We start from the raw sequence: 19,979 nt of genomic DNA, 5'->3' as shown, positions 1-19,979 counted from the left end.
GTTCAGAGTAGGTTATAAACAAGAGGGAATTCATTTGTCCCAGAGTGATGTTAGACCCACAGACACACAGTTTTTCAGCTAATACAGCCAGTAAAGATGTTTTCCTGTTTACCAGATTATCTAGTTCTTGCCTTGAATTTTCCTAGCAAACATTTATTTGCACTTAGCAGTTTGTACTGATCCTGCCAGTGACCCTTTGCACTTCTTTCATGAGCTAGTGATACAGTAACTCTCAGGCATTTTTATAAGAAACGGGTTGGACACCAGGAAGAGCTTCACTTCTGGCTGCCCAGAGAGGTGGTGGAGTCACTCTCCCTGGAGGTGTTCATGAAACATTTGCCAGCCTTGGAGAGCAGTGAAATGGTTCAGCCTTACAGATACTCTGGGGTAGAATATTAATTTTAGCCCACAAGCACATGATTTCAGTGGTGTACTTGATCTGCAAGTTTGTCAATATGCAAAGACTAAAGAAATGTCTGTGGAAAGCTTTTGCAGGCTGTAATGTGTTTAAGTTCAGGGTGGGAGGCACATTTGTATGAATTTATTTTTAGTAGCAGCATTTTAGACAGATTTTTTTGCCCACTTTTCCACTCTTCCTTCTCCCGGGCCAGAAACTTTTTGCTGCCCTCAAATTATCTGCCCACATATACTGGTAGAATTGCTTGTGTGCTCCATCAGGCCTGGGAACGCATCCAGTTTTAAAAGAATGACTCTGCAAAAAAAGATGCGTTTATTTGTTCTAATCCCATGCAGTTCCCTGTTCCACTTCCCAGTGCAGCTCTGCAGACAGTAAAGCTAAGAGCAAGAAAAAGCAGGTGGAAAGGGATGTTCTGAGAGCTGCTTAGGACAGCACAGCAGCAAAAGCATTTGCCTTTGGAAACTCAAGTATGAGACCAATGGACTTTGCAGGAAACCTATTTTATATGTGCATGTAATGTTACAGAAGCTTTTGGACTAAATTTGAATTCTCTTTTGAAAAAAATGCTTATGCCTCTCTTTTAATGGCATGATGAGGGATATGAAAAAAATCATGTTAATTCCATCTATTTTTTCCAGTTACTGGTGGAAAAACAATTTGAAAACATTTGTCATTTTGGTTCACGTTAGCAAAGTATTGCTTCTCTTTTAAAACTGCTCAGAAGTAATCAGTGATCATGCAAAAGAGACCTCAGAACTAGTAAATGCATGAGGCAGTTTAACGAAAGAAGGATGCCAAAGTAGGGAATATCACAGTCACATACTCCATGGGGAATAACATCTCTCTAGCTTAGTAGAGAGGTGTTTTGTTTTCCCTCTGAGTCACCACTCCTCCGTGATTCAGCATGACACATGAAGGCAGGGGGCTGGGTCGCTCTGGAAAAGCCTGTTGCGTGGGGGATTTCTGTTTGTTTGTTTTCCCTCTTGGCCAACTGCTTTATTTCTGGCTCATCTGAATTACAGTCCGGGCTCTGCAAAGCAGTGCAAGAAGGAGAGTGTTTCTGGAAGGGTAGTTGTCTGAAAAACTAGTAGAGAATTTGATTGCAAGTCAGTTATTTTAATAAAAAAGATTAGAAAAAAGATTTCCAAGCAGAAGTCATTTCTGTAAAAGTTTGTTTCTGATAACTTTTGCCATAATCTCTGTTTTGTTGGCTCTTTGTAGGACTTCTTGTTTTCACCTGTTTTTTAGGACATGTATTTTTGTGTTGAGGAAGATTGTTTAATATAAAGCAAACAGATACTAAGGAAATGCTGGATAGCATATGTAAGAGCTGCAAATACTGGAAACTTGCTTCTCCCCAGCCCCTGCTTCAACAAGAAGCTCAAGAAAAATGCCTGCAAGTTGCTTTGCCTTTTTCAAAATAAAATATCCAGGTAGACTGCTCATGGGTTGTGGTGGTCTGGGTAATGGGGCAGCTGGCACATTGAAGGTCCCATGCTATTCACTTGGAAGAAAAGAAGACAGGCAGATTCTTCTTATGTAAATTTGCATGGAGCACTGTGTGACATCTCTGCCTTTGTAGATGTGGGCCCTGTAGAATCAGCCAAGTTCTGCTGGCAGAAGTCTTATTTTCCACTGATTTATGAAGAATAAGATAATTAAGCAAGAAAAAACCCACCACTTTTGTACTTGAAATTGAAAGAAGAACCTATCATATCTATTTAGGAGCATTTTTTACCACTTCATTATATCTTCTTTTAAAGCAGTACTTAACACTGGATGGAAAGAATACTATGGAGGAAAAAAAAAGTAATAGCCTAGACATTTTGAGCAGCTGCACTGATAATGAACATAATCAACTGTCTAACAGATTTTTGTGATAGACCCCAGTTTTCAGAAGTTAATGTAAAAATTTCTAAACAAAATGTACCATAAGTCTACATTTAGTCACAATTAATTATGAAAAGAAATGTATGCAAATCAGTTCTCATTTGCCAGTGGTTTGAATGGCAGCCTGTCAGCATTTGATATCATTGCACTTGCCAAAACAATACCCCACGTAATTTGGGAATTGAAATTGTTTTATAATGGCAATCTTTTTAGACAATTCCAAATACCAGACCTGCATCTGAGAATATATGCTATGTGGCTCAAGTCCAGAAACAGCAATATAGCATTTCACTGGGTTTGTAGCCTCTAGCTGCAAATGATATTTCCGCTTCAAAATATCCAGGAAGGTCTGGAAGCAAGTAGTAGAATTTCTCTTGGATAAACTAAAGGAAGATGATGCATTAGATTGGGGAAGGAGGGTGTATATGTTTTCATCCTTTTTGTGCATGAAGTTAGAAACTGATGGGGCTGTTAACTGATTGCAAGTGAGCTCTTAAGGTGGTCTGTGAAATCATGCCTGGGACAGCAGTTTTTTGTGCAATGTATAGTTGAGATTTTTTATTTTTTATCTTGCTCAGTACGTTTAGTACAGATGTATTCAATGTGCACATTTTTGGGCTTTCAGAAGTCACAGGATTTACATTTTAAGTTCCCTAGGGGAAAGATAATTAAAGGAGATAAAGTTCAGGAAGATAAACATCCCCCGTCTGAAGATAGGTGTGCCTTTCTTCTTTCTGTCTCTTTTCCTCTCTCTCCACTTACCACCTTATTTTCTGGTGTCCACAAGCAGCCAGTGCATACAGTAGTCAGTGGGTGAGGTTTTCTGTTACATGCAACTGTTGTATTACATTTTGCTTTTTTGGAATAGAGTAAATCTTAGAGTAATAAAAGAAAGTGCCTTTTTTCTGACAAGCCATAGGCTGATTGTTGTTATGTAATGAATTGCAGTTTCTAGCATTCCTCTCCAAGCAGTTATGGGGTGGGATTAAAAAAGATACTGCTGGTAGTGTTCTCTCTACTGAAATCTGCCTGCAGAGCAGGCACTGATTTAATGAATGATGCATGTTTTATGATACATTTTTTGAAAGCTAGAGCTCTGTGTGCTACTTCTGATAATGCCATAACAGGCGCTGTTGTTCTTTCCAACAGTTACCCTGCTGTATGTGAATTCCTACAGCACAATAACTTGTTATCCATACTCCGAGCTCATGAAGCCCAGGATGCTGGGTAAGTATGTGTGGAGAGGGGGTAATAATAATAATAATGATAATAATAATAATAATGAACAGAGCACAGAAATTAAGAACAGATGAGTAAGAAAGAACTGGAAAATATAAGTTGCATCAGCTCTCACTTTTTACTTTTTACTAATGCTACAAAAATACACATTGGCACTACAGTGTCTTTTACATTATTATTAGTGAGTTACAAGACTTAATGAATCCTTATATATGCCACTTACTTAGCCTTAGTGATTTTAAGTCATATAAAACGACCAAATTTTTTTTTTTATGCCAGACTTGGAAAGAAAACCAAATTCGTTTCAGAAAAAGATTTGCAAATGTGCCAGTCTTTTGACACACTGATTGCCATGATGCAGGGAAGTGATTTGGCTCACGAAGACCAGAACATCTTTCAAGTCTTTCACAGCTACCTGAAACTTTTGGGCCTCCTGATTTTACACTTCATAAAAAAAAAAAAATCATGGAACTCAATAGGCACATAAATTTTTCTGCAGGAGTATCATTAATGAATTCAAAGAGTCAAAGCCATTGTATGCAAAAAACAGTCCACGTCAAGCATCAGGTGGTGTTGATGGTTCCCCATGAAACTATTGTCATTACAACTAAAGAATTTTTTGTGCTGCTTTAAAAAATTACTTTAAAAATTCCTCTTATTTAAAATGTACCATACTTGTGAAATATTAATGAAGGATTGGAATCTGAATAAATAACTTCGCATATCATGCATAAACTATTACTATTGTGTTTGCTTGGAGGTAAAAACTTTACCCAACTTGAATGGCAATAAAAGATAAATTAGCAGCATTGTAGGAATAAGGTCAATATTCACTGTGCTTATGAAAAGCTATTCTGAATGTTTGAATTGTCACAACTTCAAAATGGTAATGCAATTAAAAGCAAGCTATTACTAGGCCAGAAACACCTAGCATGAAATACACAAGGGTAATGAAATTTCATTTTTGTTGTATTGCTTTCCAATAAAGGGTGAAAAATAAAATCTTGTAGAAGAGATTGCATTGAAGCTATACAACAGTTTCAGTGCAACTTTTGTGGGTGTTCGCTAAATTCTTAGGTTACTTGTAGCCTAGGACTAAAGAGCAGTATTTGGCGTACTTGTGTCTAAGAACTGTTTGGTTGGTTTCTTTCCAGTTACTTGCAGGTTTAATGCTTGATCGATTATTTGTTGGTCCAGTAAGCCTTTCATTTTTCATATGGCAGGTTAGGCAGTGAAAACATGCAGATAATTAATAAACTGACTAATAGAGTGGATAAGATTAGACACAGCACTGAAAGTATCAGATGCCCTGTTTCCCCTCCCCTTCTCACACCTTCCATCTCCCCTGGCCTTGCCATCGCTTCCATGCCTAGAGAGGGCAGGCAGCAGGAGAGTCCTGGAGGACACACGCTTCCTTTTGAATGCAGGACCCTTCCAAGGCACCTGCTGGTGCTTGCTTCACCCGCAGTCCCACAGAGGGAAAGTCTGGGAATGAATGTCCTGGGCTGCATGCCTGTAGAGGCCCTCTGGCTCCAGGGATAGGCACTGAGCAAATTCACAACAAAACACGCTTCTGGCTCACTGAATTTCAGACAGAGACACAACTTCAAGTGTGGATCCCTGCTCATGTCAAATGGTTATAATGAGAAAGTCTGCAGGAAATACTTCTTTCCCGTGGCTTTTCAGTAGCTCATGTGCATGTTTTTCAGTCTTGGCATTTGTTAACAGCCAGAGCACTAATGTACTAGGGGCTTTTTGCACTGTATGTGGTCAGTGACAAACATACATTCAACACTGCATAGTAATTAGTATCTTCTCTTTCCTCTTAGGTATCGTATGTACAGGAAAAGCCAAACAACAGGCTTCCCTTCGCTAATCACAATTTTTTCAGCACCAAACTATCTAGATGTATACAATAACAAAGGTAAGACTTTAATTCCTGTTAATGTACCGTAGACTGTACTCCTGTTTACTCAAATATGTTGGTGTTTTTTCACTCCTTCATTTATTAGTTCATGCCCATTTTCCTCCTCTATTTATTCATGCCCATTCCACCTATTACATAATACAAATCTAATTAAATTTATTACAGGCAGATGTATGCCTCTGAACATAACTGTGTATTTTAATATGCCTTAGGATATTTCTTCATTTTGACTGCAAGTTATTAAGTAAATGTTACATGGGAAGCAAAACTTAAAACAGCTCTATTAACTAAGAGAAGTATGTTAAGAAATGCTCTGGGAGATGTTTAGAGCCCAGTGTTCCTTACAATTAATTATCTGTTCCTTGTTTCTTTCCAATAAAATTATTGGAGTTTGTATGTGCAAACTGTCTAACCAGTTAAATTTTGACAGATCATCAATGGTTAAAGCATGGGATGGATATGTAAGTTCCTTTACGTCTTGGGTTTTTAATCCTTGACCACTGATATGTAGAAAATTAAATATAAATAGCCAAAAAAAAAAAAACGGTTACTGCAGAAATAAGAGTCACTGGTCACTCTATAAAGGCCCCACTGAATATGTCTTTGCAGCTTCTCTGAATTTATTCATTTATTGCATTCCTGGAAATCTCTAATGAACTGGAAAAAAGAATCATGTTTCTAAAAATGAAGTATTCTAATAAACCTGTCCTCCTATATTTTGAAATGAGCAGTATTGTTTACTTTCTCCTAGTCCCCATAATGATAAAAGTATTTGTGTTCCTCTGTGAACAAAGTAAAATAATTCTTTCTCAACTATATTCTTGAAAGTCGCTCCCTTGCAGAGATCAGTTTCTCTTGCAAAGGGATATTTTTAATCTGGATGTTTGTTTGCAGCGGAAGCAAGCAATACTTATTTTTAAACTTGCAAAAGAAAACTTCTTCAGGCATCATTTTGCATTATAAAATTTATAATCTAAAAGCTTTTATGCCATGAACTGTAGGCAAGGGAAGGAAGTACTTCACTGGTAGATAATGGGGTTTGTACACCTCAGTATTCTCAATATTCCCGTTAACTTATGAAAAAATTAATATGTTATTCTGCAAAACCATGCCAGCAGAACTGTCAGTAGCTACTTTTGTAAAAGTTAATAATGTAGGGGCTCTGTTAGCAACCTAAAAAGTGCAAGTTGAAGCAAGGAATATGTTAATTTTCTGGGTAGGATCATTGCTATTGGAGGAGAATTGTGTTTACTCTCCTGATTGGCTGCTTTGGGTCGAAGGCTGAGCGATCACAAGTCTGTACAAGGAAGGTGACAGAAAGTGTTCACCTTTTGTTTCTTAGGCATGGAAGCAGTTTTGTGCAGTGAAGGCAATGGATGAATTATGTGAAACTTTGTCTTGAAGGCAAATGTTTAATGTTAAGCAATGATTTACAATGTTCAAAACCTTGAATTTGAAACCATGGAGTTAGGGTGGTAAAGAGAAGTGCCTCTCCATTATCTCCATTTCAGAAGAGAGGGTCATCTCCCTTGTTCCAGGATGCCCCACTGTGGTGGGCAGGTCTTACATGTGGGGGAAAGCCTATTTTGATGGAAGGCTGTACACCATTTGGTGAGAGGTGCTGGTTATCTGTGGTCACAACTGGAGTTGGTGTGCACTGCCGGCAATACCTGCTCAGAGTGAGCTCAGGCAAATCAGCACTGATGCGACTTCAGCACCCATGTGCCACTCCTTAATATATGACTTGTAAATTCAGAGGCTGACCTTTAGCAGCTTTGTAATGCATCTCCATTGAGTTTATCTGCCTCCTTTTCTCTCATTAGAAGTTTTGACGCTTTATTTCATGTGACTGATGGCACTGGCTCTTGGCATTTAAAGTACATCATGCATAGTTTTTCATGCTGCGTTGCTCATACATCTTTATCTGGGTAATCTCTAGGTGCTTGCTTCCCACTTGAAGGAAAATACCCACTGTCATACAGAATTGAGTCCAAAATGTGATTACTTGTTGGCTTCCTTGGTTTGCAGCAGATGAATTCACTGAGAGCACAGTTTCTGACTGATTTCAGGAGACAGAGGAAGATATTTCCATCCAGAGGTGTTGTCAGGACAGTTGCTCTAGCTGACTCATCATGCACTGGTACAGAACCTGATTGATTTTTACAGGTCGTCTGGAGGTTTGGTTACTGTCAGTCCTTGGAAAAGGAGTTACTCTCCTACTACTAAGTCCCTTCTTGTCTAGTATGCATTCCCAGTGTTCCTCTGGTTGTCAGCCAACAAAGCCACCCTGTGTAAATTCTTGAGAGGCTCCACCTCCCACTGACATGAAATGGGTAATTTTTAAATGCAGCATTGTTTAAGATAAACACAATTTTTAAAAAGCTGCAAGAGGCCAAGAATGCTCATTTTCTACCCCAGGTTGATAGTTCTTGTACCCATTAAAGCAGATAGATGTACTTTCTTGAGCTTCTTCGAAGCACTTCAGGAGTAGATCTGATTGCCAACTCTGTCCAAGGGCTCCTTCAGTCCCTGCTGGAGAGCAGCCACTGGGATCAGACATGTCCTCAAAGAGCAATAGGGAGGCAGCGATCTCAGTGCAAAAGAGGGTTTAACAGGAGGAGCTGAAGATAAGCTAACCAAACATGCCCATGTTCAGCGTATCTGCTGTTAATAATGCTGCCAGGGAGCCTTTGCATGGGCTGTCTCACAGTGCTGATCTGCCATGGGAACCTCTTCTGGCTTTGCTCCGCTGGATTCTGGCACCGAAGGGAATTGTCTGTATCCTTTGGTTCCTGGCTGTTGCCTCGTGCAGGCTGTGTGTGTTACTTGTGCACCACATGGCTGTGGGTCCTGTCACAGCCCCGGGCCACACACACACAGCTTCGGGTGCCAAAGGGAGGTTTTTCAATTAGGAGGCTCCTGTCAGGGCTTCCCTCTGTAGTTAATGGAGACAGAGAGAGAGGCTTTCAGGGGGTGATTCAGAGACTCAGAAACCGCCTCGATATTGGGAGCCTCATATCCTCCGTTTTCCATTATTATCCTTCTCTGTTACTGTTATTAATTCCTTCCATATTCATTATAATGGAGAGCATTGGCAAAGGGAAGGAATTTTTATATGGTTTTTGGCAACTTCTGAGCTACTGTTCAGTGTCTTCATAGCTTTCTCAGACATTTCTGCTTTCATTTATTTTATTAAAAGGCATAAAGATAAAGATAGTTTAAGATTATTATTAATACTTGTTACAAGAAATACCAGTGCATTGATGATTCTTCTAAGACTACTGCTTCTGGAGAGAAAGCTTGTGCAAGAAGATAAATGTTAATTGGATTGTGGTAGTTACCAGTGATTACAGGGCCTCAGACATCATCTGTGCTGCTCAGGAAACTCTAAGAAAGTTGTGTAAGTACAGATTTACCCCTGTGTTCCAGGGTGCCCGTAACTAGGAGGAATTCTCAATAGCAACAGAAAAAGAGGGTGCCAAATATTACCGTATGGTATGATCTGGCCTTGCATCATGTCTAAACTTTCGTTCCTGCATTCAGGATTTCTTAATGCCTTAACTAGGACTTGCTGTAATGCTGCTTATGTACCCCCCCACCCCTCAAAAGAAAAGAAAAAAAATCAAGTGAAAGATTCTGCAGAAGTTCTACGGAGGCAGAAAAGTTATTTGCAAAACACTGGTAATGCTGGCATTTTCGTGTCTGGCTGTCACTTCAGTAAGTGTGTGCTTTTTGTCTGAGTGAGCAATTTTAACTTGCTGTTTAAAGACACTATTATCTTTTGAACACTTTTAAAAGATTAGAGTTTGTAGTGGAGAGAGAACCACCAGAAAATCCAAAGTTATTAAAAAAAACCCCAGCGTGAAGTTTCTTCCAACATGCTGCAACATACATGTGTTGTTTCTGAAAGGAAAAGCAGGAAAAGAAAGTATGCAGGAGAGTTTGGGACAGTAGAAAAATAAAAACCACCTGTAAATCTGTATGCCTGTTAATGTATCATAAGTAATATGTCAGTGAAGTGTGTGCAAAGTATCAGCATGAAGTATACCATGGATACACATTAAGAAGTGTACCTGGTCCAGATGGATCTAACGGGAAAATTATTTTCGTCTGGAAAAAGAGTAATATACCTGGAAGACAAGGGTAATCTTTGAGAAATACTAGCACTTTGAGGGGAAGAAAAGAGATGTAACCTCTGTTTACCCTATCAGTTTTCTTTAATGCCTTATCTCTGCTGCTGTAATGAGTTCTTGTCAGGGAAACAAAAGCCTTTAAAGAGGAGTTGTCAGGGTATCTAGGCCATCTCATTGCTGATGCAGAGAAGTTTTCCAAAAGTGATTTTTGCAGTCTGTTGATAAAATCTTGAATGTTACTTCACTGTTTCTTTGCAAGATGCAGTTGCACATGTAAAATAAAAATCTTCAGAATTTTATAAGGAAAGATTTTTCCACCTGCAATTATCCTCACTTCTGTAGTGGATTATTTAGACCATTACCTTGTATAGTAAATAATTGTTGTCCTTTGATAATGTTTAAACTCCTTGAGCATATTGCTAACCCTTATCCCTGACCTGACTTGGGCAGAAAATGCTGTGGTTACTTAGCAACTCGTCTTGAGAAGGCAGTGTTCCCAGTTGCACAGTTAATGCTGAAGTTAATTTGGCATTAAATCAGAAATTTCAATTCTTTCTTAGGTGTGAAGAATTTGAGGGACTTTTCATTGATTCATTTTCTAAATGCAGGATGAGTTTTCTGAATGAAAATTAAAAGAAAATTAGTTAAATGGTTCGCTAAAAATATTTTTAGGTTGTTCATCTAAAAATATTCTGGGCTAGTATTTCTACCAGCTCATTATTTTTTTCCTCTGATGGAAATGTTATCGATTGATTTACACTGCAAAACGATTTGGCCGATCATGAAGCAGGATACGTAATGTCTTTGAGAAATTCTGAACTATCTGTCACACCAGTTTAATGTTGTTCACATTGCTTAAGGCCTTAACCTACCTCCAAATATATAATCTTTTAAAGCACCATTTGAGATGCCAGAGGGTCCGAGACATCCACTCAGATGTGACAGGTGTGACACGGTTGTTCCAGGTTCTTCTTTAACTGAGGAAGACCAAGGAGGCACTAGGTGCTATATCTAACCCCGAAAAGATTAGAAGAGCTGTCTCCATTTCTAGCCAAAGGAAGGAGGTTCCTTACCTGCACAGTTTTCAACATCCATATTTCCAGCTTTAGGCAGCTGTGTTAAATGCTTAAAGCTAAACAGTACCACTGCCCTTTGCCTGCTGCATTAGTGCTTCATTTCACTCTGATGTCATTTCAGCATCCAATATCTCAGTTTCCTAGCATTGGAAAGAAGTGTAATGTCATTTGGGCTATCTGCACATCTTCATTTTACAAAACATTCGCTTTTGAAACTTACTTACAACAGCAGGTATCAGAATTAGGTTAAAATGTGTGTGTCTGTTAAGAATAATAAGATTCTTGCCCTGGTTGGCGATTATACACAATAATGGCTGGTGGCTTGGTCTGCTAGCATCTGTCTGAGTATGCGTTTGGAAAGAAAAGTATTGAGGTTGCAGACTGGAATAATAAGCAAATGTTGGAGAGAGTCAGGTTTTCCACTCTTACGGGTTTCATAACCAGAAGAACCCATCCCACTTCTGTCTCCTCCATCAGCGACTTTGTGACCTCCACTCTCATAACCTTCAAAAGCTGTGTACTCTTTCAGGGCTGCTAGGTCTCCAGTAGCATCTTAGGCAAAGGCTAAGAAATGAAGCAGAGGTGAAACCCCTAACCTTTTCTGAGCCAACAGAGAGGGAAAACAGAGCTATGACCAAAAGAAAGCATGGGGACAGATAAGCTCAGGGAAAGTCTTACTGTTATCTATTTCCTATATGATCCAGAGGAAGTTTTCCTCTTCTGGCTACTAAGTCAATCATAACAAGAGCCATTTTGCTTCATGTTAAATATCATCTTCATTAGTTACCTAATAAAAATATTTTATGTGCATTGTGCATGTAAATTACAGATTTTTAGCAGAAAATGCCAAAAAGTATTTGTGGTACCAGTGGTACCAGTAGCTACCCTAATTTATTTTATTATTTCAAGAGGACAGTTATTTTAGAAGACTTCTCTGTTATTACTCTGCTTTATTGTATATAATGTTATTTTGAAGTGATTTGTTGAGGAGATGTAAAGGTCATTTACAGGGGAGAATTTTTTAAAATACAATAATCAGAACTTTCTTTTGTAAAGTATTCAGGTATATAAATTAATAAGGTGTTGTGAGGATTTCTTTGTTATAGTAATCTTAAAATAAACTATCTTTCTTTCAAAGAAAACAACCAAACTAAAGCCATTTTTATTTAATTTTATGTTTTCCAACTGTTCTGCATATGGTTCAGGCTTTTTCAGAGGAACTTTTTTTAAAAGTTCCCTGTAAAAATTATTTATTCAAATTTCACAGAATTTAGAAATAGACTTAACAGATAAATTGCAGTAGCAGGAAGGGGAACTACCTCAACTAAGATGGTGAATTCGAAGTTTTAGTCCTAAATGAATCTTCACCACCATTAAGTAGTCCTTTTTGTGTAGTTTTGACTCATTTTTTTTCTGTAAAGCCACAAACTATTTATTTTTATTATTGCAACTGTGTCACTGTAATAGAAGAAGAATGAATTTCGATCTGCTGCATGTGATTTCAGCCAAAAAGTGTTGGAAATACTCAAAGCATCAACACTACTTTTCTCATTTTTGCTAATAGCAGTATTAAGCCATTTTTTTTTTCTACTGAGCAGCAGAATGACTGCAAGTTGTCAGGCTGGGATGAGCCAAGAGTCAAATGTGGTTTATTTAAGTGGAGGATGTCTGCCTGGCAAAAGTTCACATTATTGCTAGCAAGCTGTTTTCTGTGTCTGTCAATGAGTAGGTTTCAGAAACTCCCAAGTCACTCTGGACTCTCTCATTGGCCACAAAATGGAAGACATTTAATGTCTTACTAAATATTTGTGAAGCAACAGCCTAGTGCATAAGAAAAGGTTTCTTTTCTGATTGACACACAGTCAGTGAAAAGAGATAAATAATTGGAAGAAATTGTTCATCCCCTTCAGCCAACACTGCATTTCTTTCAATGCTGTCTCACATTGCAGTTGTGCAACTTTATTCCTGGTTATTAAGTGATAACCAGTCCCTGGAACTATATTCTTCCCTGGGGAAGCACAAGTGGGAAGGCTCGAGGAAAGGGGAAAGCATAGAATGATACACCTTCTTTTTGTGTTGACTATTCTTGTCACTTGTATTGATTAAATATCCTGCATGCAGTCTTCTGTAACTGCATTGTTTAAAGACTTTCATGTCTTTAAGTCACCTTGGTGGTAATCTCAAAATTACCTTTTCAGATTACCATTTCAGATATGAGCCTGAAGACTATTAACAAAAGTTAGCATTGAACTTTGTGCAGTGCTTTAAAAAGTGGCTGTGGCATAAATACCTGTATTTCTGCCTGTGAGCAGACGTAGTCTGTGTGTTTGTGTGTTGGCAAGAATGATGTGAATGTTAAATGGTGCAAGACAAATTCTATTAGTATTGATTCATATTACAGGGGGCACAGTCTTGAGTGCCTAGAGTTTGAATAATGTGAGAAACGTCATCTCCTGTACAATACTGTGAATGAAGTACATTGAAAATGTCCATTAGAAGTGCAGCATTCAAACTCTGACTCATAAATGCTTTTTTCTGTTATCTCCAAAGCATGGAGATATGGTTGTGAGGAGCTTAGATAACTGTGTGAAATGGGGGGCTCTGAATTCTCTGCTTCATTCCTCACTGGTGGCAGATTGCAGAGCTTACATTCTTGACTACTCAGAGATATTAATTCACTTACCAGCCCATCTTAGTGCCAGGGAAAGCTGATGACACTGCTTTCAGACTGAAAATGGCTTTCCACTTCACTGACACTTCACTGTAACTAGCATTCAGGTGCTGCCACTGGATCAAGAGGGTGGAAGCTGGTGAGCAGCTCTGTGGGCTGTGCATGCTGTCAGTGTTCCTGGACTGGTAGCCAGTCACACACATGGCTGACGTCTCTTTTATTTCTTTTCTTTCTCCCTTCTAGCTGCAGTATTGAAATACGAGAACAATGTTATGAATATCAGGCAGTTCAACTGCTCCCCTCACCCGTACTGGCTTCCAAACTTCATGGATGTATTTACCTGGTCCTTGCCGTTTGTTGGTGAGAAGGGTATGTATGGAAATTGGTTCTGTTCATAAAAACTGCAAAATTGTGTCATAGTCATTGTGCATGTGGCCTCATTTATTTTGAAGGGCAAGAATAGTTTGAAGACAGATGTCTTGCTTTTGAGGACAAAGTTGTAGAAACGGGCCTGAGAGGGGCAAGCAATTACCAATGGTTAATCACATTTCTCATATATTTTTATAATTTCCACTCCTTCCAGGTGATGATGCCATCACGTTTCTGCTGCAGAAATAGATCTTATGGCATTGCAGGCCAGAGGTGCATTCACTAAACAAATTCTGATTTGTTTTTCTGTTATAAGCTCTTGAACATTCCCTTAGGTATTGCTTACTGCTCAAGGGACATCTCAACAGGCTTCACTACATGTGGCTACATCTTTACTCACGTTACCTTTATGGGTGGGTTGCTTTTTCATCAGAAACACAGAGCTGGTGATATTAAGACCCAGTCTAGCTAACCATTCCTGGAGAGAGTAGAGGGATGCCAGTAGGAAGGAAAACCTGCTCCTCAGCCCCTTCTCTGCACAGGACACGTGGTGCCTGATCGCTGGCAAGAAGAGCCTAAAGAACACAAATGATGTTTTATTGAAACATGATGCTCTTGATGTTGCCTGAATGCAGTTTCGTGGTATGAATGGCAAGCACACAAAAGGCATGAAAATACTTTGGTCTAGCATATTAAATGAATACAGAATGCAAACTGCCTAAACCCCAAGTCATTTTATTCAGTGCCCGAGATGAGGCTTGCTTTGATCCATCCATTATAGAGTATTGCTGCAACAGCAATTACTGCCAGAAAACTATGATAAACTCTTAAAAGCTGCTTGGAATAACAGTTCTCTCTTAATCGACAACTGGAAATACAGCCAGCTGTGGCTCTTACCTGCAGTCATGACCAGCTTTGTTGTGAGCTACTCTTTTGTTTGAGGAAAGCTGCTGGTGAGACGCCTGAGGTCTCTGTGAATAAAGCAGATAGACAATGAAACAGGGATTAACAAAGAATAGGCAGCTGTTTGCACTAATGGAGACGTGACATAATCCTCACTGACGCGTGTTGCAGGCTCTTGTGAAGCAGATAAAACATTTTAATTTTCTTTGGCCGTAAACTCAGCCAGGCTGTTTTTAGGTTGGGCATGTTCTCCACACATGTTGCAGCCCTGTAAGATGTTCTGTGAGGTCGCTTGTTCAGAGGCTTCCCATCAGCAGCCTGCTCAGGTGAGGCTGCAGCATGCATGGTCAGAATTGTTGAGGTTCTGAGACCATGGTGTTCCTCATTCGTCTTACGTCTTGGGGGTGTTTTTTTCTCCTTCATGTCTTCCAGTGGTCACACTTACCAATTTCTTGGGAATTTTAGAGCCCAAAGAAGTGAAATCACTATTTTCCTTCCTATGCAAAACAATATTCAAGGATGTAAGCTTGTTATTTATTTCCTTTTTTTTTAATATAGATTTTTTCCCTCAAAGGCCAACCAAGGTAGGAAGCTATTAGTTTCGCTGGTTGTTATTAATGTGGAAGGTCTTTCCACTAATACTGTCAAAGGAAAATATTAAATCCTTCACTAAAGTAGGAAAAAATCTAGCTTTGTCCCACCCTTCTAATGTTCCAAGCCTTCATAGTAGTCACAGAAGAGAATTTTAATAACTACTTGACTAAAAAATTAAAAGTTTCAACCTGTGTAGCTAGTACAAGGCTAGACAAGCCTGGTAACACTTTTAATGTTGCTTACTACATTTAAGTGTAGTGAAGTTTTTCTTAATCTGCTAATGGCTTCACATTTTACCTCATAACTTCAGCTTTTTTTTTTTTTTCTCTAAATTGCATTTCCTTGGGTTTGATTTTTGGTGGGGTCATTTTTTTCACTGTTCTTACTCTGTGTGCTCTCTGGTTAGTGTCTCACAGTTGTCTTTCTGGAAAGAAATGAGGCCGGGGTAGGGACAGCCTGTGGCTGACCCTTTTGTGCCCAAGTTGCAAAGTAAGCAAGCTGAATATAGTCTAAATTCTCCAATAATGATATATCTATTGAATATAGGCTAATTCCTCCTATAAGGAATGTACACTGTCTGGTCTATTTGTCCTGGAATTCAAGGGACACTGAGGACATCTTACAAAGGTTAATGTTTTGTTGAACTGTAAGTAGTGTACAAAACCTGGATAAATAGAGAAATACTCTATGATTCCTCTTGTTGCACCTTTTTCCACTGGAATGTTGTTCCCATTCACTGGGCAGGGAAGTCAAATCCTATTGCAATTTAGGAGCAAGAGGAGAGGGGTCAGTTCTGTTACCCAAGTTGAGTGAAAGGCAAAAAAAGTGTTGAGGGGGAGAAATCAAATGTTACCTACTTCACTGACAGTAGCAAAAAGAGAGATCATTAGCAGATTTTTTTTTAAGTCTCTTTGTTGTGGTGTTCATAGTATTTGGAAAAATATTTATGGAAACTTGTACTTTTTATTAGCTACACAAGACACTTTCAGCTTCTGTTACTACAAGTCCTATTGTTTAAAAAGTGGGTGCTGTTATTGCACTCAATTTTCATTCACACTACTACAGCTAGAGTTGGCTCTCTGACAGACCAAGGAAGCTTATTATCAACATTTTGCACTTGTTTTCCATTTTAGTGACAGAGATGCTGGTAAACGTGCTGAACATCTGCTCAGATGATGAACTGGGAACAGAGGAAGATGGATTCGATGGTAAGAGCCTCTGCCCTTGGTTGAGATTGTTTGCCTTGAAATTACTTTAAAAGTTTATTTACTAACCATGAAATAATTTTCTGAGTCCCAGTTGAGTTCTATGCCACTGAAAGCTGCTGTTGTGATAGACTCCAATGGATTTGCTGACCGTGCTTCAGAAAGAATTAATGGATCTGCCCTGTTCTAACCCTTTTCTTCATCTCGGTCCTCTAGTTAAAAACTCTATGTTCCTCCACAAAATGTGGCTTGTGTTGCCACAACGGGGTCAGATGATTTCATGCAAAAGATCACAGGTATTCTCACAGTGAGTTTAATTATGTCAGTGAAATACTCTTCCTACAATGAAGTAAGCTTCTTGCAGAGCTCCTTCCCAAAACGTTGGTACTGTGACTTTGGAAGACTTGTACTTGAAGTATTCCTTTAGTCACCTCTTTTGATGTGCTTGAGTGTCTAAAGGACTTTAAAAAGCAATAGAATTGTTAATAATAGGCATGTAAACACAGAGAGAAAATGTTCTAACCTGACATTGCTGCTAAAAAGAGAGAAATGGTCAGTTCTGTTACCCTTTGGGTTGAAGTTTATATGATGATTAGTTGCCTTATACCTGTTGGTTTGACTGTAAATGATACTTTGTATCTCACAACTTGTAGATTCTTAGAGGTCAATTTACTTTTTTAGACATAATTTTCTGTTAGGCTGTGCAAGAGTAAATAGCAGCTCTCTAAAATGTCCCTTCTCAACTGAGAAAAGCTAAAAAAATCCCATGCGTCCCTGTCATTCTTACTGTGAATGCTTTCAGTGTTTAAAAAAAAACTATGAAAAGTAATAATAAATAATCTATCTAATAAAAATAGTCTATGAAAAGAACAGAAATACTAAAACTAATTTTAAAAAAGAAGAACCTGGAAAACTCTAGCACTACTGAATATTCTCTAGATGTTTTTAGGCAGAATGAACAAGGAGAACGAAGAACTTTCAAGTAAGACAAATATTTAATGAAGTTGTAATTAATAATTAAGCTTCTCTTTCAAAGTACTTATTTTTATTCTTTGGAACAGGAAGCTAGATCACAGGTTTTGCAAAATGTTTCCTTTGTGATGGAGAAGACTGGTATGGATGATAGTACTTTGATTTTATTCTGAAAAACCAGATGGAATTCCCTGTTCTGCATCGGCCATAGAGTGTGGACATGAGCAATTATCTTACAGGATGTGGGACAAAGACTGAATTATTGAAACCAGTAATCAGTGAAGAGAAGGAAACACCTGTTTGAATATTGTGCCCATTTTTTTTCTCATTAAATTTAAATAAGTCACTACTGTGTAATTAAAGTAGCATGTGAAATTGTATGGAGGCATATGATGAGTAAAAACTGTGTCAAGTTAAATACAGTAGCAACAAACCATGTGCTTAAAATCCTTGGCTCAAGAAAGCACTTAAGCACAGGCTGAAATCCCACTGAATGCAATGCCAAAGCAAAGACTTTATGGGAAAGATTTTTAAATTAATTCAGCCTTGGCCTAATACGTCCTTTTAAAGTTGTACTGTAAGCTTCCATTGGGCATAGACAGGCCAATGCCCGTAGTCTTTTTCTAAAATTTTGGAGTGTCATCATTCCCAATCCTAAGTGACAGTTCAGGAGCACATTTTCAAAAGCAGAATCAGAAATACAGAGGTGTTAGGGGTCTTGGGGAACAGCAGGCCTCTCCAGCTGTAGAAGGTTGCTGCATCTACTGTGTTTTTTCTGAGAGGAGAGTGAACCCCCATCCCACCTCCCCCCTCCCTGGGAGTTTTGCCATGGCACTCCTCCAGGCTTGCAGCATTGCAGGTGTCTGAGCAGGGAGACGGGCTGAAATCCTCTGGGCTCGCATGTGTGTGTACTGCATAACGATGTCTAACAGCAGTAAAGTTTCAGATGAGGAACAGCTAAGCCATTCCTGCTACTGTAACACTAATACTGTTATCTAAATCTGCTTTCAGTTTTTTCTGTATGAATGATTTCTCTGTGTAAAACATTATGGTAAGGAAGATACTAGAAATGTAGCTGTCTTTAGCATGTGTAGCTAAAAATTATAGCTGGCATATGTTCATGTCTGCTTTCCCAGATAAGCCCCTTACATCTGTAAAATGGGCTCTGTGACACTGGTGCTGCAGCTTGCTGTGGCCTCACACTTTTACCTGCAGCCCACTGGACATGTTAGGCTCATGGGAATCATGCACATGGAAGAGACTGAAGGATTCAGACATTAAAGTAAATTTGAGGTTGATTTAAATTTAAATAGAAGCTGATATCTGTGATGATTCCTTAGTGGGTTCTGATTTATTATCTATACAGCAAACAAAAATCCTCTTTCTCTCAGAGATGTTGAGTTCCTTCTCTTTTTTCTTTTTTTTTTTTCCTGATAGCCTTGCCTTTTGGGGGAGAGAAGTACGAGATGTATTTCATTTGTGTTCTCAGTGAAACAGACCAGAATGATTACCAGCTCAAAACTGTTTCTGTAAGGACTGTGTACTGACAGTCTTGCAGTGGCTCAATATTTCCACTGTTGTTCTTCAGTCATTTCTCTCCAGCTTCCTTGAAGGACTAGTCCTGTTTACCTGCTGACATTTTTTTAAGCAGTATTTCCCATAGAAGGAAATGCCTGATATCTGCAACAGCAGATGCATTTTGTTTTATGGAATGATTCTTAAAAGTCATTGCTATTTTTAGATCATCAGTGGTTTGCAGGGCTTGTTGCTGATTTCCTTTCTCTCCTTGCAGTTTGAACATGCCCTGACCTGGGTTCCCACATGTAGTGAGAATGGTCCATCACTATGGTTTGCACTGATCATTCATTTGTTCCCTTTTTTTACACTTTCTTGCCCTCTGTCTTCCCCTCTCACTCTTTCCTTCAAAACAAAGCCCCATTAGTATTGCCTGACTTCACTGCATGGTGTTCTTGTGAGCCCTTTCTTTTTTTATTATTATTTTTAGTTCTGAGTCATGTATGTTGCATCTAGCCATGAGCAGGATGCGCAACAGCATGTATTCCTTTTTTTCTTCCCTGTCCCCCACCTTTTTTCTTTCCCCTAAGGAAACACGTCATGGGGATCTGATCAATTAGTTGTAGGCAGTTTGTATGTAAGCCTACTGTGAAAAAAGCCTAAATATCATAATGCCTTTTATCCCATATGTCCCTGCTGGCCTGTATTGGCCTTTTGGTTTCACTCGCTTTAAAAATGAGAGAACATGATAGGTCAAGTTTCCTTATCTCTGATAGTTTTCTCTTGCTGTACTTTCTCTTTCCTGTTTGCTGTGGTGGTTGCAATATAATCTGATCCAGAAAAAAATGTCTTGGGCAAATGTTAGTTCGTGTGCTGTATGTTTGTGCATCAAACATATCACTTAGCAACAGGAGCTGCAAATACCTCTACCTAGCCAGCATATAGTCAGAGTTCTGTTTTGTTTTAATTAGCAACATTTCTGGCCTTATGCATTTGATTAAATAAACTAAACTGCTAATTAAAAGGGTACAATAATGCAATAAACAATTTGACACAAATGCACTGCT

The 19,979-nt window shown here is 38.8% G+C and overlaps 1 protein-coding gene across 2 annotated transcripts in view; it reads left to right on the top strand.

Annotated features, from left to right (window-relative positions):
• The window catches only part of PPP3CA (protein phosphatase 3 catalytic subunit alpha), a 173,381-nt gene that overhangs the window by 137,752 nt on the left and 15,650 nt on the right, over positions 1-19,979 (top strand). For both annotated transcript variants that reach the window (XM_032108583.1, XM_032108582.1), the window contains exons 7-10: positions 3,458-3,535; positions 5,377-5,471; positions 13,598-13,723; positions 16,354-16,428. In XM_032108583.1, coding sequence (XP_031964474.1) covers positions 3,458-3,535; positions 5,377-5,471; positions 13,598-13,723; positions 16,354-16,428 — 374 coding nt within the window. The remainder of the gene's footprint in view (positions 1-3,457; positions 3,536-5,376; positions 5,472-13,597; positions 13,724-16,353; positions 16,429-19,979) is intronic.

The sequence above is a fragment of the Corvus moneduloides genome, chromosome 5 (assembly GCF_009650955.1).
Source record: "Corvus moneduloides isolate bCorMon1 chromosome 5, bCorMon1.pri, whole genome shotgun sequence".
NCBI lineage: Eukaryota > Metazoa > Chordata > Aves > Passeriformes > Corvidae > Corvus > Corvus moneduloides.
The sequence above is the reverse complement of the archived record's forward strand: the minus strand, read 5'-3'. Positions and strand labels throughout refer to the sequence as shown.